Genomic DNA, 10,569 nt, shown 5'->3' on the forward strand with positions numbered 1-10,569 from the left:
TGGAATGGTGGTGCCCATATCAGTACCAATTCTCACCTTCTCCATATCGTCCCAGTTGGTGATGATGCCGTGCTCGATGGGGTACTTCAGAGTCAGGATACCTCTCTTGCTCTGGGCTTCGTCTCCCACATAGCTGTCCTTCTGACCCATACCCACCATCACACCCTGAGGAGAAAAAAAAATCCGGAATCTCAGGAAAAAATATTGACATACTGTTGATAAGAATTCTTCATTTAGCATGAATGCTAATGTAATGATGAGGTTGCTCGCCTGGTGACGGGGGCGTCCAACAATGGATGGGAAGACGGCACGGGGGGCATCATCACCGGCAAACCCAGCCTTGACCAGGCCAGAACCGTTGTCGCACACAAGGGCGGTGGTCTCGTCGTCGTCACACATTTTGATCTGTTCTTGGTTGGCCTTCTGTAATAGAAATAGTTGGAGCTTAAATTGAGGCCCAAGAAAACCCTTAAGTGCTCTCATCTTGCCAAAATGGGACATGGCCGCATCCCCTGCTCACAAGTCTATTTTTAGTCACGGAAATCCTGGCGTCCCCCACGCTCATCCCTCCGTATCTTATCATCAAACCGCAGCCGCTTAACAGCTGAGGTGATGCGTTTTTTTTCGACAAGTGGCAGCGAAAGCCTGGGTCTTTCCTCAGCTGTTGTCACTTGTCATTCCAATGTTTCGAGGACCCCCTGTCCAGCTTTTGAGGCAGTTGGAGTCATTAAATTCTGCTTAGCCGTACTACTTTTGACAAAGTAGCCCAACAAATGATCATTGGTAACTCGCAGTGCCCTCGAATCTGTACAATTGCATAGCATCCGACTTCTGTATCCTAAAGTAGCATCTCCCAAAAAATAAAATTGTCTTCAAGCACAGAATCATAAAACTTGTACACGCTTTAAAACATATTTGCAATACAACTTGAAACAACAAATAGGTAAAGTCACAGCAACAAAACCAGACTCACCGAGAGTTCGACGCAAGACTGGAGTTTCCACTGGGACGAAGGACAAGGGTGCGAGGGTTCCCTTAAATATGTCCCGGCACGCTCCGGCTGGGGGGGCAGGTGGGCGGGCTCGGGGACTTCACAGAAGTCCAAATATGTGCTGCTCTGAAAGATGAGGGAGTTAAGTGGATCTTGTGTCAAGGACGCCACCAAAATGGGGAGATGTTGCTTTGGAATTACACAATGTCAATACTATGCATACAGTTCAATTATATGTTATTTCACGTTTAGGTTGCAAAGCGTGATCAATAAGCGTGAAAAGAAGTTGTCAAATTATTAAAAGTCTATTTTTGTGAACGACATAGCCATAATGTCACATTTTACAACTGAGGGAAAGTTAGGCTTTTATTGTATGGCACAACATCATCCAGCATCCATTTTGGACCCCCTAATACGTTCAACAGGGGTCTCCCCGGCGCACGCTGCTAAATACGTGTTAATATGACTAAGCTCTCGCAGAACGCAAGGGAAGTAGGTGATTGAAGGGGCTGACGGTAACTGGAGCTCCGATCTGAGCAATGGTCAAGGAGGCTCGCCAGTCTCATGGCATGCGCAAGAGTTGAGAGGAGGCAAACACCACCCAGACAGCTGAGATGCAATATTGCATGAGGAGGGGTGGGAGGAAAGCGCCATAGCCCAGACCTCCAACAGATTCTTAGGAAGTCTAGGACAGCAGGCCTCCCTTCTCCATTCTGATTGGCTCCTGTGTCTCCTTTTAGGGAATTGGAGCGTGACAGGTGCCCCCCGACAGACTGCCCGGAGGTCGTCAAGCCCCCCCAGACTCCATATTTGTCAAGTTCCGCCGCCGTGTGAGGGGAGGGTTGTCATAGCCGGCCTGCGAGCGTAATAAGAATGTAAATATCTCCCGCACCATCAACCGTTCCATTTCTAGATGTGCGTAATGTACTTCCAAGAGTGATGATGCTAACCTACTTGTTTACGTCTACTCTGAGCTTTTGTGTATCTTGACAAAGTTGGATTCGTGGTACTGTGTGCGGTAGGAATTCTCAAAAATCGGAAGTAGCTTGTGATCCCTAATAAACTCAGTGTCGCTATATTGTCATTCTATATTTACCTTCTTTACAGCATTGGTCACCAAAATATTCTGACAGTTAAGGCTTGCTATGCGCACATATGGTTTTGAAAGTATAATTTTTTTTTCTAAATGCTCATTAATACTTGTTTCACATTTTTGTTACTCGGTTGGCACAGAACCATTACACACGATTAAACTGTGAAATTTGGGCTAGTTTAAATTGAACACAAAGCAGATACTGCATACTTGTCTGTATCACTGTGTCTTAATCTGGATCAAGCAGAAGGCTCTTAAACGGCTTGTGATTTTGAGGCACGTTTCGTCCTTAAAAGGAAACATAGAAAGCAGAACGGTTGTCTTGACAGCTGACCCCCTCCACAAGCCCCCCCCCCCCCTCACACACACACACTTCAGCAGCTGTTAGAAACAACTGTTTTAGTATAACAGCGGTCTAGCCCCCCGACTTTTGACAGCAGTTTACGCTGCAAGACGTGTAGACATGACAAAAATGTTTTTTCAATCCATCCATCATATTTCAGTGCATCAAAAGCCCCAGTAAAAGAATAATTGATCCATGTAGTTGCAGCTTTCAGCTAAAACTACTCAGTTTGCATCATCTTAAACAGCTGTGGAGTGTGTTTTTAACAATTCATGATGAATTATACACCGTCCATCACTGTTAGTATCAAGTTATATTTCCTGTTGATTAGAACATCTTTCTTCCCGTCTGATTTCTTTAAGGCCTCATTAGGATTGCTGAGTTGCAGTAAAGGCTGACACTGCAATGAATTCCAAACGGTGAGTTGTCACATTTCTTCATTTAAAATTCCTATTCGTTGCTTACTTAAGCCATCATCCATCCAGAGTGAGATTTGAATTTTAATATTCATGGCAAAGGCTAGCTGAAGCAGCTTTCCTCACTCAATATCTCTGCACATTGAGTGTGTGTCAGGGTGTGTTTTACTGAGTGCTGAGGTCTGTCTTGTGCAGACGCCATGCAGAGCTTGCCAGTTTGTCAGATAATGTCAGCGCTATAAATATATGAGGTGCTTTAGAAGTTTCCATGTCAGGGCTCCATTGTTCTGCGTCGTGTGAATATCACAGCATGGGTGGTGTGAAGCTTAGATAAATAAAGCTGTAACAAGAAAGAGAAACAATAGGCTGCATTATAACACGTGCCAGTGTGGAATGTGTTACATTTGAAACAATGCCCCGATTTGAAAGTTTTTATTTCATACAAATGCATATACAGTCATAAATACACATTGTGATATATTTATATCTTTTGTTGTAGGTTTCAACGGCAAGTTAGGCGAGTGTACCCCAAAAATGTCTCCGTATCTTACAGCTCATTAAAAAAAAAGCACCAAATTTAGAATAGTAACAAAAGTGTTGACATGAAAATTCTAACTCTAGGAGTTTTATTAATGACTGACAAAAATGATTTTCGACGATATTCTATTTTAATGCTTATTCCAAATTTAAACTTGTAAATCAAATAAGCAGGTGATGCTTCCATTTTATGTCCGAAGGGGTGAAATTCGAAGTGGAAGTAGACGGTTAACCGTTTCCATGGAAACCCCTGCGGATCAGTTTAGCGTCGCCAGGTGATGACGTCAGACTCCTTGCGGCGTGGCTGCGTCTCCTAGGTGATCATTTTGGCATAAACAAATGACAACGACCATTGCTTTATTCGCCATTTTTAGGACAAAAAAAGCTTAATAAACAGTAGGAAGCTTATCATATCTATAAAATGGGCGACAAAAAACGTTGCAAACGTATTTTTCTGAACGACGTGGACAAATATTCCTCCAAACACATCGCCGAGGTAAAGTAAACATATGAGATACTTTGAGCGTAACTTACCGTTGCCCTATTAATGCACTTTTTTTTTTTTTTTTTTGGACAGTATTTATCGAGTTGTGGGGTAAAGGAGGTGGACGAAGATGATGACGAGCCGCAGCCCCATGAACCTGCTTTCCAGGTGGTCGGCACGGTGTCTTCATCCAGCGGTGAGAAACCAAGCGGTTTGCATGAGCACTATTCGGTGAGTTAAATATCTAACGAAAAGTAAAGAAGTGAAATTTAATGTGACAAATGAGCCAGTTCATTCCGATATGAATGGGTGAATACACCAACAAACAAATACATTAAGCAGTTTACTGAGGTTTTGCATTATTCTTAAGTTTGCTAAATAATTTTGGCCTCGTTTATGCTTCACAAGTGCATCAACAGGCGTCAAATCTTGGGTAGTACGCCCTCTGGTGGACAGACTGAGCAACAGCAGTTGGTTATGTTGAAAAATTGGGGTATGAGTCGTATTACTGTTCTGACCTATGTTTGACATCCTTCAACTAAGTTCCCCAAAATATTTGAAACATCTCTCATCACACAAATACACATAATTCTAGTGACTTGCTGGAGATTTGCAATCTTGTCTTCCAGTCGCTAAGCAGAGAGGAGCTACTTCCACGCTTGCTGGAGTGCGACGTGGTGGTGTACAACATCTCCGAAAATGCAAATCAAGACGACATTGAAGACGTAACTTGGGCAATCACAGGTTTAGCAACGTGGAAAGAACATCAATGTTATTATTTTGACACTGTCGTCAGAATTGTACAATACTTCCTTCACTTGTAGCCCTTCAGGGTGAAATGGAAAACTTCAGGTCAAAGAAAACATTCATTTTAGTCTCGACGGTGTTGACATGGGCAATGACCAAAAGACCGGAAACGGTGAGCATGGTGACTGTCCAATAGGACGCTGACGGTATTACATCGTAACCAATCGCTCCTGCAGGATGAAGCCGAAAAGTTAATAGCAGAGGATGAGTTCCGAAAAAGACGGCCGCATCCCAGCTTTAAACATCACAACAATACAGAGAAACAAGTACTTAAACTAGGAACAGGAGTAAGTAGATTGCTCAGAAAAAAAAATACAAAAATACGCCATGTCATTGATTTTTTTCTGTCATCTTTCAGAAAAAGAAAAAACTGAAAGGTTACGTTGTAGCTGCAGGGATACAGTATGGAAAAGGAGAAAATCTCTTCCACTACTTTTTCAAGGTAGATTCGACCTCAGTCTTTGTCATTTCCGCTTGATTATTATCATTTTTATTTGCCCCCTAGGTGTCTTGGCTGTCTGAGTTTTCAGAAGTTCCCATATTTGGAGAGGGCACAAATTTCATTCCCACCATCCACGTGCTGGACCTTGCCAAGTGATTTGCCACTTTTGAATATTGACATTTGTTTTCAGGTTGTTTTGTGTTGACTTAACAGCCTGCGATTTCTTTTACAGAGTGATACAAAGCTTGATTGAGGTCAAACCCAAGTCCAGATATATTCTTGCAATTGATGACTCCAAGACCAAACTGAGGGACATAGTACAGGTACGAAACACATCATAAATGTTTTTTTCCGGCAAATTTATTTTCACATCTTACACTTGTGATGTTGAACGGGGGCAGAAACTCTCCTCTTTCCATTTTAGGCGGTAAGTAAAGTGCTTGGAACGGGGAAATTATGTCAATTACAAGAGAAGGAAGCCATTTCTACAAAGGCCTTTAAGGTATAAGCGATACCTACTTTACAATATCAATCAAATTGTACGATTAGCTTTTTGATTAGCTTAATTGTAGCTCTTAGATTGGCTCTATTTTTATTTTTTAAGTTTGGTGTTCACCATCTCTTTTGTGGTTCTCCTTTTTGGTGTCAGCAAGAGGAACTGGAATATGTCAGCATTGACCTTCGCCTGGATGCTTTTGTTGTGAAAGACGCCTTTAACTTAAACTGGTCAGCAGAAAACGGCATGATTGAGAATGTAGAAGCCCTCGTGGAGGAATACAGACACACAAGAAAGCTCCTTGTAAGTCTGATGTTCTCCTTCGTCCATGGCTCGGAGTTGATATTTTTCTGTCCATGTCAATAGCCAATCCGAATCTTTCTCACTGGACCGCCAGCCGTGGGTAAAGGCGGAGTGGCACGGAAGCTGAGCGAGCATTATCGAATCCATCACATCAACATCCGGGACGTCGTTGAAGAAAAGATGGCACACTTGGTCAGCGGCAACATTTTCATTTCCAAAGTCACAATAGGAATAAATACATTTTAAAACAATGAAATAACCTTACGTTTCGTACTCCACAGAAAGAAACCTCGGCGAGAATCGATGCTGACATCAGCCAACAGGAAACGGCACAGGATGAACTGGAAACGATAAAAGAAAGCATGGAGAAAAACGCAGGTCTCGTCAACAACTCTATCAATTTTGAAATCTCAAGGCAATATGGAAGCAAACATTTTTCATACATTTAGGTCGCCTGGAGGACGATCTACTTTTAGAAATTTTGACTGAAAAGCTCAATTCAAAGCCTTGCAGGAACCAAGGATATGTCTTGCATAGCTTCCCGAGGACATTTGAGCAAGCAAGTCAGATGTTCAGCGGTAGGTTTCTTCCAGATATTCAGATGCTCCACAACATGTGATGACGTCCTAATGTGGCAATTTGTGGTCCAGCTGAGGATGCAGATATCCAAGACCCGTCCGCGACCCCCGCATGCAACAGTATCACCCCAGGTTGTCTGTCCATTTACTCATATTTGTTTACCCTCAAATGATGAAACAAACTTTTTATTTATTTTTCTAGAGTATGTGTTTGCCCTGGATGCATCTGATGAGTTCCTGACGAAGAAAGTTCAGGATCTACCTGAGAGTGAGGCCCAGAAAAGAGGCCTAACCCAGGAGGAGTTTATCCCTCGACTGGTCAGATTCCGTCAACTCGGCAGGGCCTTAGAAACTGCCCTCGACTACTTTGATGAGCTGGAAATATACCCGACGTATCTTGGTAACATTCTTACATTTGTACGATCAAATTAAAGAAGTGGTATCTTTTCCAGGAAGACCTTTGACATGACGAACACAACAGCAGATTTTCAAATGCATTTCCCCAGAGGTGAAAGACGACGACCTCGAATTGACACAGATCATGACCCACATCACCGAGGCGGTGGGCGCTCCCAAGAAGTACGGCCTGAATACCGAGGAGCTGGAGGAGGAGGAGAGAAGGATGCGAGAAATGGAGAGGAAGCAGAAAGAGGCTGAAGAAGCAGCCGAGAGGAAGCGCAGGAAAGAGGCCTTGCTCGCTGAGATGGCGGCGGAGTATGAAGTTTGGGTACCCAAGGAGCTACATTTCATTCATATCAGCTGTCTCACTACAGTAATGATCACAAATTATTATTTATTTTTTTTCAGCAAGAGAATTTGGCGGAGGTAGAAAGGCAGGAGCACGAGGTCTTGGAAGCCAAAGCGCTCCCGCTGAGAAACTATTTGATGACGTATGTGATGCCTGCACTCAGCGAAGCCTTGCAAGAATGCTCCAAGATCAAACCCAACGATCCAGTCAGCTTTTTGGTACGACCGCATCCTATTCACCGCACTTATTCGAGAGAGTGAATATTTTTCATTTTATTTTTGCTAGGCTGAGTATCTCCTTCGGATGGACAAAGCTTGATTGAACATCGTTTGAGTGCACTGGTCCCAGTCAATGTCACGACTCGTCCCCGGTTGTTTTATTAGACGTAGGTTGTCATGGTTTCTGTCCGTCTGTGTACTCACCCCTCCCTTCCTGTGTCAACTCACAATCAATGCACAGTCACCTGCCTCTCGTTACCTGTCTCGTATTTAAGTCCCGTCCGCGTGTCACTCCCCTGTCGGATCATTGTTGTTGCGTTAATGTCATGATGTCTTTTGTCTCACGTCTCTGTTCAGTTCTGTTGTTGGTTTTGTTAGTCAGTTACGTCAGTCTGCCGAGTCTGTTAGTTTGTGTTCTCCAATAAACCCTGGTCCAAGCTGCACTTGGTCGCCCTGCTCCATTCCTTTCGTGACAGTCAAGGTATTGTTGAAGCAATCAAATCATGGTAAAGATGAAAATAGTAAGGAATTAATGAATTCATGAGATATAATGATAATAAATGCTAGAAATGGTCAAATGCATTTAGAAGAACACTGCAATCTATATGGTCCCTATTGTGCAATACATAGTGTATAAAATATGGTCCCTATAAATAAACGGTGTGTTAAAAAGTCTAGTTTTACAAAGAAAAAAAAATTGTTTTTATTCATATTATTAGTTCTAGTACGCATTCATACATTTCTAATGTGTGTATTCAATAAAGCTACAGATTTGCCTCTGCATGTTTCATGAATCAGCAGACTTCCTGGAAGCTGGTCGCACATTTGACGAGAATGTCTCATAATTTCATGGGCTTCCAACAACAACAAAAATGTTTTTCATATAAATCCACTTAAACCATTTTGAAATTGCTTTGCTGACGTGTTGCGGTGTACGCCAGAAGGAGCATTTAAGATGAATCATGGAAACATTTCCATTCTGTTCTAGTGCCGCTAGAGGGCGTAGTGTCAATAAAGTGGTACTCGTCCTCACTTTAAAACAAAAAATACAGTAACATTTTGGGACTGTTTGAGCTAGTCTAGTTCTGTCACTGTCACTTTTTGCCAGATGACATGATGTCCTTCCAAACGCCCACGCTTCCTAAAACTCATTCATAGACCGGGCAGAGGACCCTTGGCCTCTGTGACTTTTTAATACTTTACGGATTTAGAACCAAGATATTATTTTGCTGTTCTGTCATACACAATGAAGATTCAAAGTGTCAAATACTTAGTTAGGTGCCTGAAGTTGCTTGTCGCCAAAGCCGTGCTGGCCCTCCAGCTTGTTTGGAGAACCTGAGTCATCATCACAGATGGTTTAGTGTCCGCAAAGTGTTTTAGAGGGGGATAAAAAAAGAACATTGACTAGCCACTCTGTGTTAAATGTTCCCATCACATGTGCATACATGGAATTTGACCCAAAGGGGTTAAAGGTCATATCCACCTTCTCCCTGAAATTAGTTTATGCTATTTATTTATTCATGGTTGAACTAGGGAAGCAATATAATTGCCAGTGGTGCAAAATGGTCTGTAAATTGTTAGTGGTGGTCTTTACCGTGTTGTTTTGTCTTGCTAGACTTCCAGTAAGAAAAACCCCAACATCAACCTGGTCGGGCTCACACAGGCACACACACACGCATGATAAAAATAACAACCATCATGGTGGTCATCCGAACATCTGCTGGTGGCAGAAAATGCTAGATGAGGACCACACACACACACACACACACACACACACACTCCATATAATGGCTGGAGTAGGTCACACGTGACACACGTACAGCCTAAAGGGTAATTTTTTATGTTTTTTGCAATTGCAAAATTTATAAAGCAGATGGGGACCGAGCAGGGTCAGCAACCTGCACACTAAATATATGTCATAAACTTGCAGGACAGGTGATGAACTTTGATGGTGTCCATTCGCTGCACACAGTTCACCTTTGCTGACAGTCGTGTTGTGTGTGCAGCTGCTATGATTTCTATCATCCGTCACACACAAAGAGAAGAATAGCAACCTGGTTTGCATGTGTTGTTGCAGCTGCCCATGTAACAAGCTCTTTGGGGACCCGTCAAGTCTGCAGTTAGCTAGCTCAATGACATGAGCTAACTGTGTTTGTTCAAACACTTGTGCATGCATGTTGAACTCAATCTACACAACGTGCAGTCTCAGTCATTTCTGTGGGCCTTATGCGGAATGTCACATGACTAAACCAGAAGACAAAGGAAAAAAAAGTCTTGAAAATGTTATTATGGCATATGTTATCGCTCATTGAATGCAAATTTGACATTTTTCTTTGTTGCTGTTTTCTTCCTAGCATCCTTATGCTGTTTTTAAATGCAGTGACATTTCTATTGACTGTTTTCTGTCAGAGAAATTTTCATATTTCATGGAATTGGATTACTGGAGTTCAACCTCTTGGAACATGATCATGGTCAAATGTAGCTGCCAATACGAAAACAGTGAAAATAAGACTAGTTTCCTGCCAATGTAAACACTCAAGTTTCCCATATTTCTTAAGTGGACCTCAATTTGATTGTGGCTGCCTGACAGTCCGAAACATGAACTTTTGCACATAGCCCTAACCCTACTTTGAAACCCTAACCCCTAACCCTACTTTGAAACCCTAACCCTAGTTTACACCCTACTTTGAAACCCTAACTCTAGTATAAAACCCACGTTTGAAACCATAACCCTAGCTTTAAACCCTACTTTGAAACCCTAACCCTAGTTTTAAAACCTACTTTGAAACCCTAAACCCGAGTTTAAATCCTACTTTGAAACCCTAACCCTAGTTTTAAACCCTACTTTGAAACTCTAACTCCAATATGAAACCCTACTTTGAAGCTCTAGCTCTAACCCTAACTCTAACCCTAACCCTAGCTCTAACCCTAACCCTAAACCTAGCTCTAACCCTAACCCTAGCTCTAGCTCTAACCCTAACCCCAGCTCTAACCCTAACCCTAGCTCTAGCTCTAACCCTAACCCTAGCTCTAACCCTAACCCTAACCCTAGCTCTAGCTCTAGCTCTAGCTCTAACCCTAACCCTAACCCTAGCTCTAGCTCTAACCCTAGC

At 42.6% G+C, this 10,569-nt stretch overlaps 2 protein-coding genes across 3 annotated transcripts in view; one reads left to right on the forward strand and one right to left on the reverse strand.

The window, feature by feature from the left end:
- actc1a (actin alpha cardiac muscle 1a) overlaps positions 1-1,086 on the reverse strand; it is a 22,254-nt gene extending 21,168 nt beyond the window's left edge. Inside the window, exons 1-3 of one of the 2 annotated variants that reach the window (XM_037244677.1) lie at positions 974-1,086; positions 271-423; positions 37-165 (exon numbers count right to left, since the gene is read on the reverse strand). In XM_037244677.1, the coding sequence (XP_037100572.1) occupies positions 37-165; positions 271-399 (258 nt within the window). In that variant the 5' untranslated portion in view covers positions 400-423; positions 974-1,086. Of the gene's footprint in view, positions 1-36; positions 166-270; positions 424-973 lie in introns of those variants that run through there. The other variant, XM_037244675.1, reaches the window with a different exon arrangement.
- Positions 1,087-3,657: 2,571 nt separating this feature from the next.
- Positions 3,658-8,038, forward strand: ak7a (adenylate kinase 7a). Its single transcript, XM_037245101.1, has 19 exons — positions 3,658-3,876; positions 3,958-4,095; positions 4,494-4,608; positions 4,689-4,783; positions 4,848-4,958; positions 5,030-5,113; positions 5,177-5,265; positions 5,346-5,436; positions 5,538-5,615; positions 5,763-5,912; positions 5,976-6,104; positions 6,194-6,290; positions 6,362-6,490; positions 6,563-6,622; positions 6,693-6,890; positions 6,997-7,217; positions 7,298-7,456; positions 7,524-7,591; positions 7,938-8,038. Exons 1-18 carry the CDS (start codon positions 3,802-3,804, stop codon positions 7,554-7,556), a joined length of 2,052 nt encoding a protein of 683 aa, XP_037100996.1. The 5' UTR covers positions 3,658-3,801; the 3' UTR covers positions 7,557-7,591; positions 7,938-8,038.
- The last annotated feature ends 2,531 nt before the right edge of the window (positions 8,039-10,569 follow it).

The sequence above is a fragment of the Syngnathus acus genome, chromosome 24 (genome assembly GCF_901709675.1).
Source record: "Syngnathus acus chromosome 24, fSynAcu1.2, whole genome shotgun sequence".
Taxonomy (NCBI): domain Eukaryota; kingdom Metazoa; phylum Chordata; class Actinopteri; order Syngnathiformes; family Syngnathidae; genus Syngnathus; species Syngnathus acus.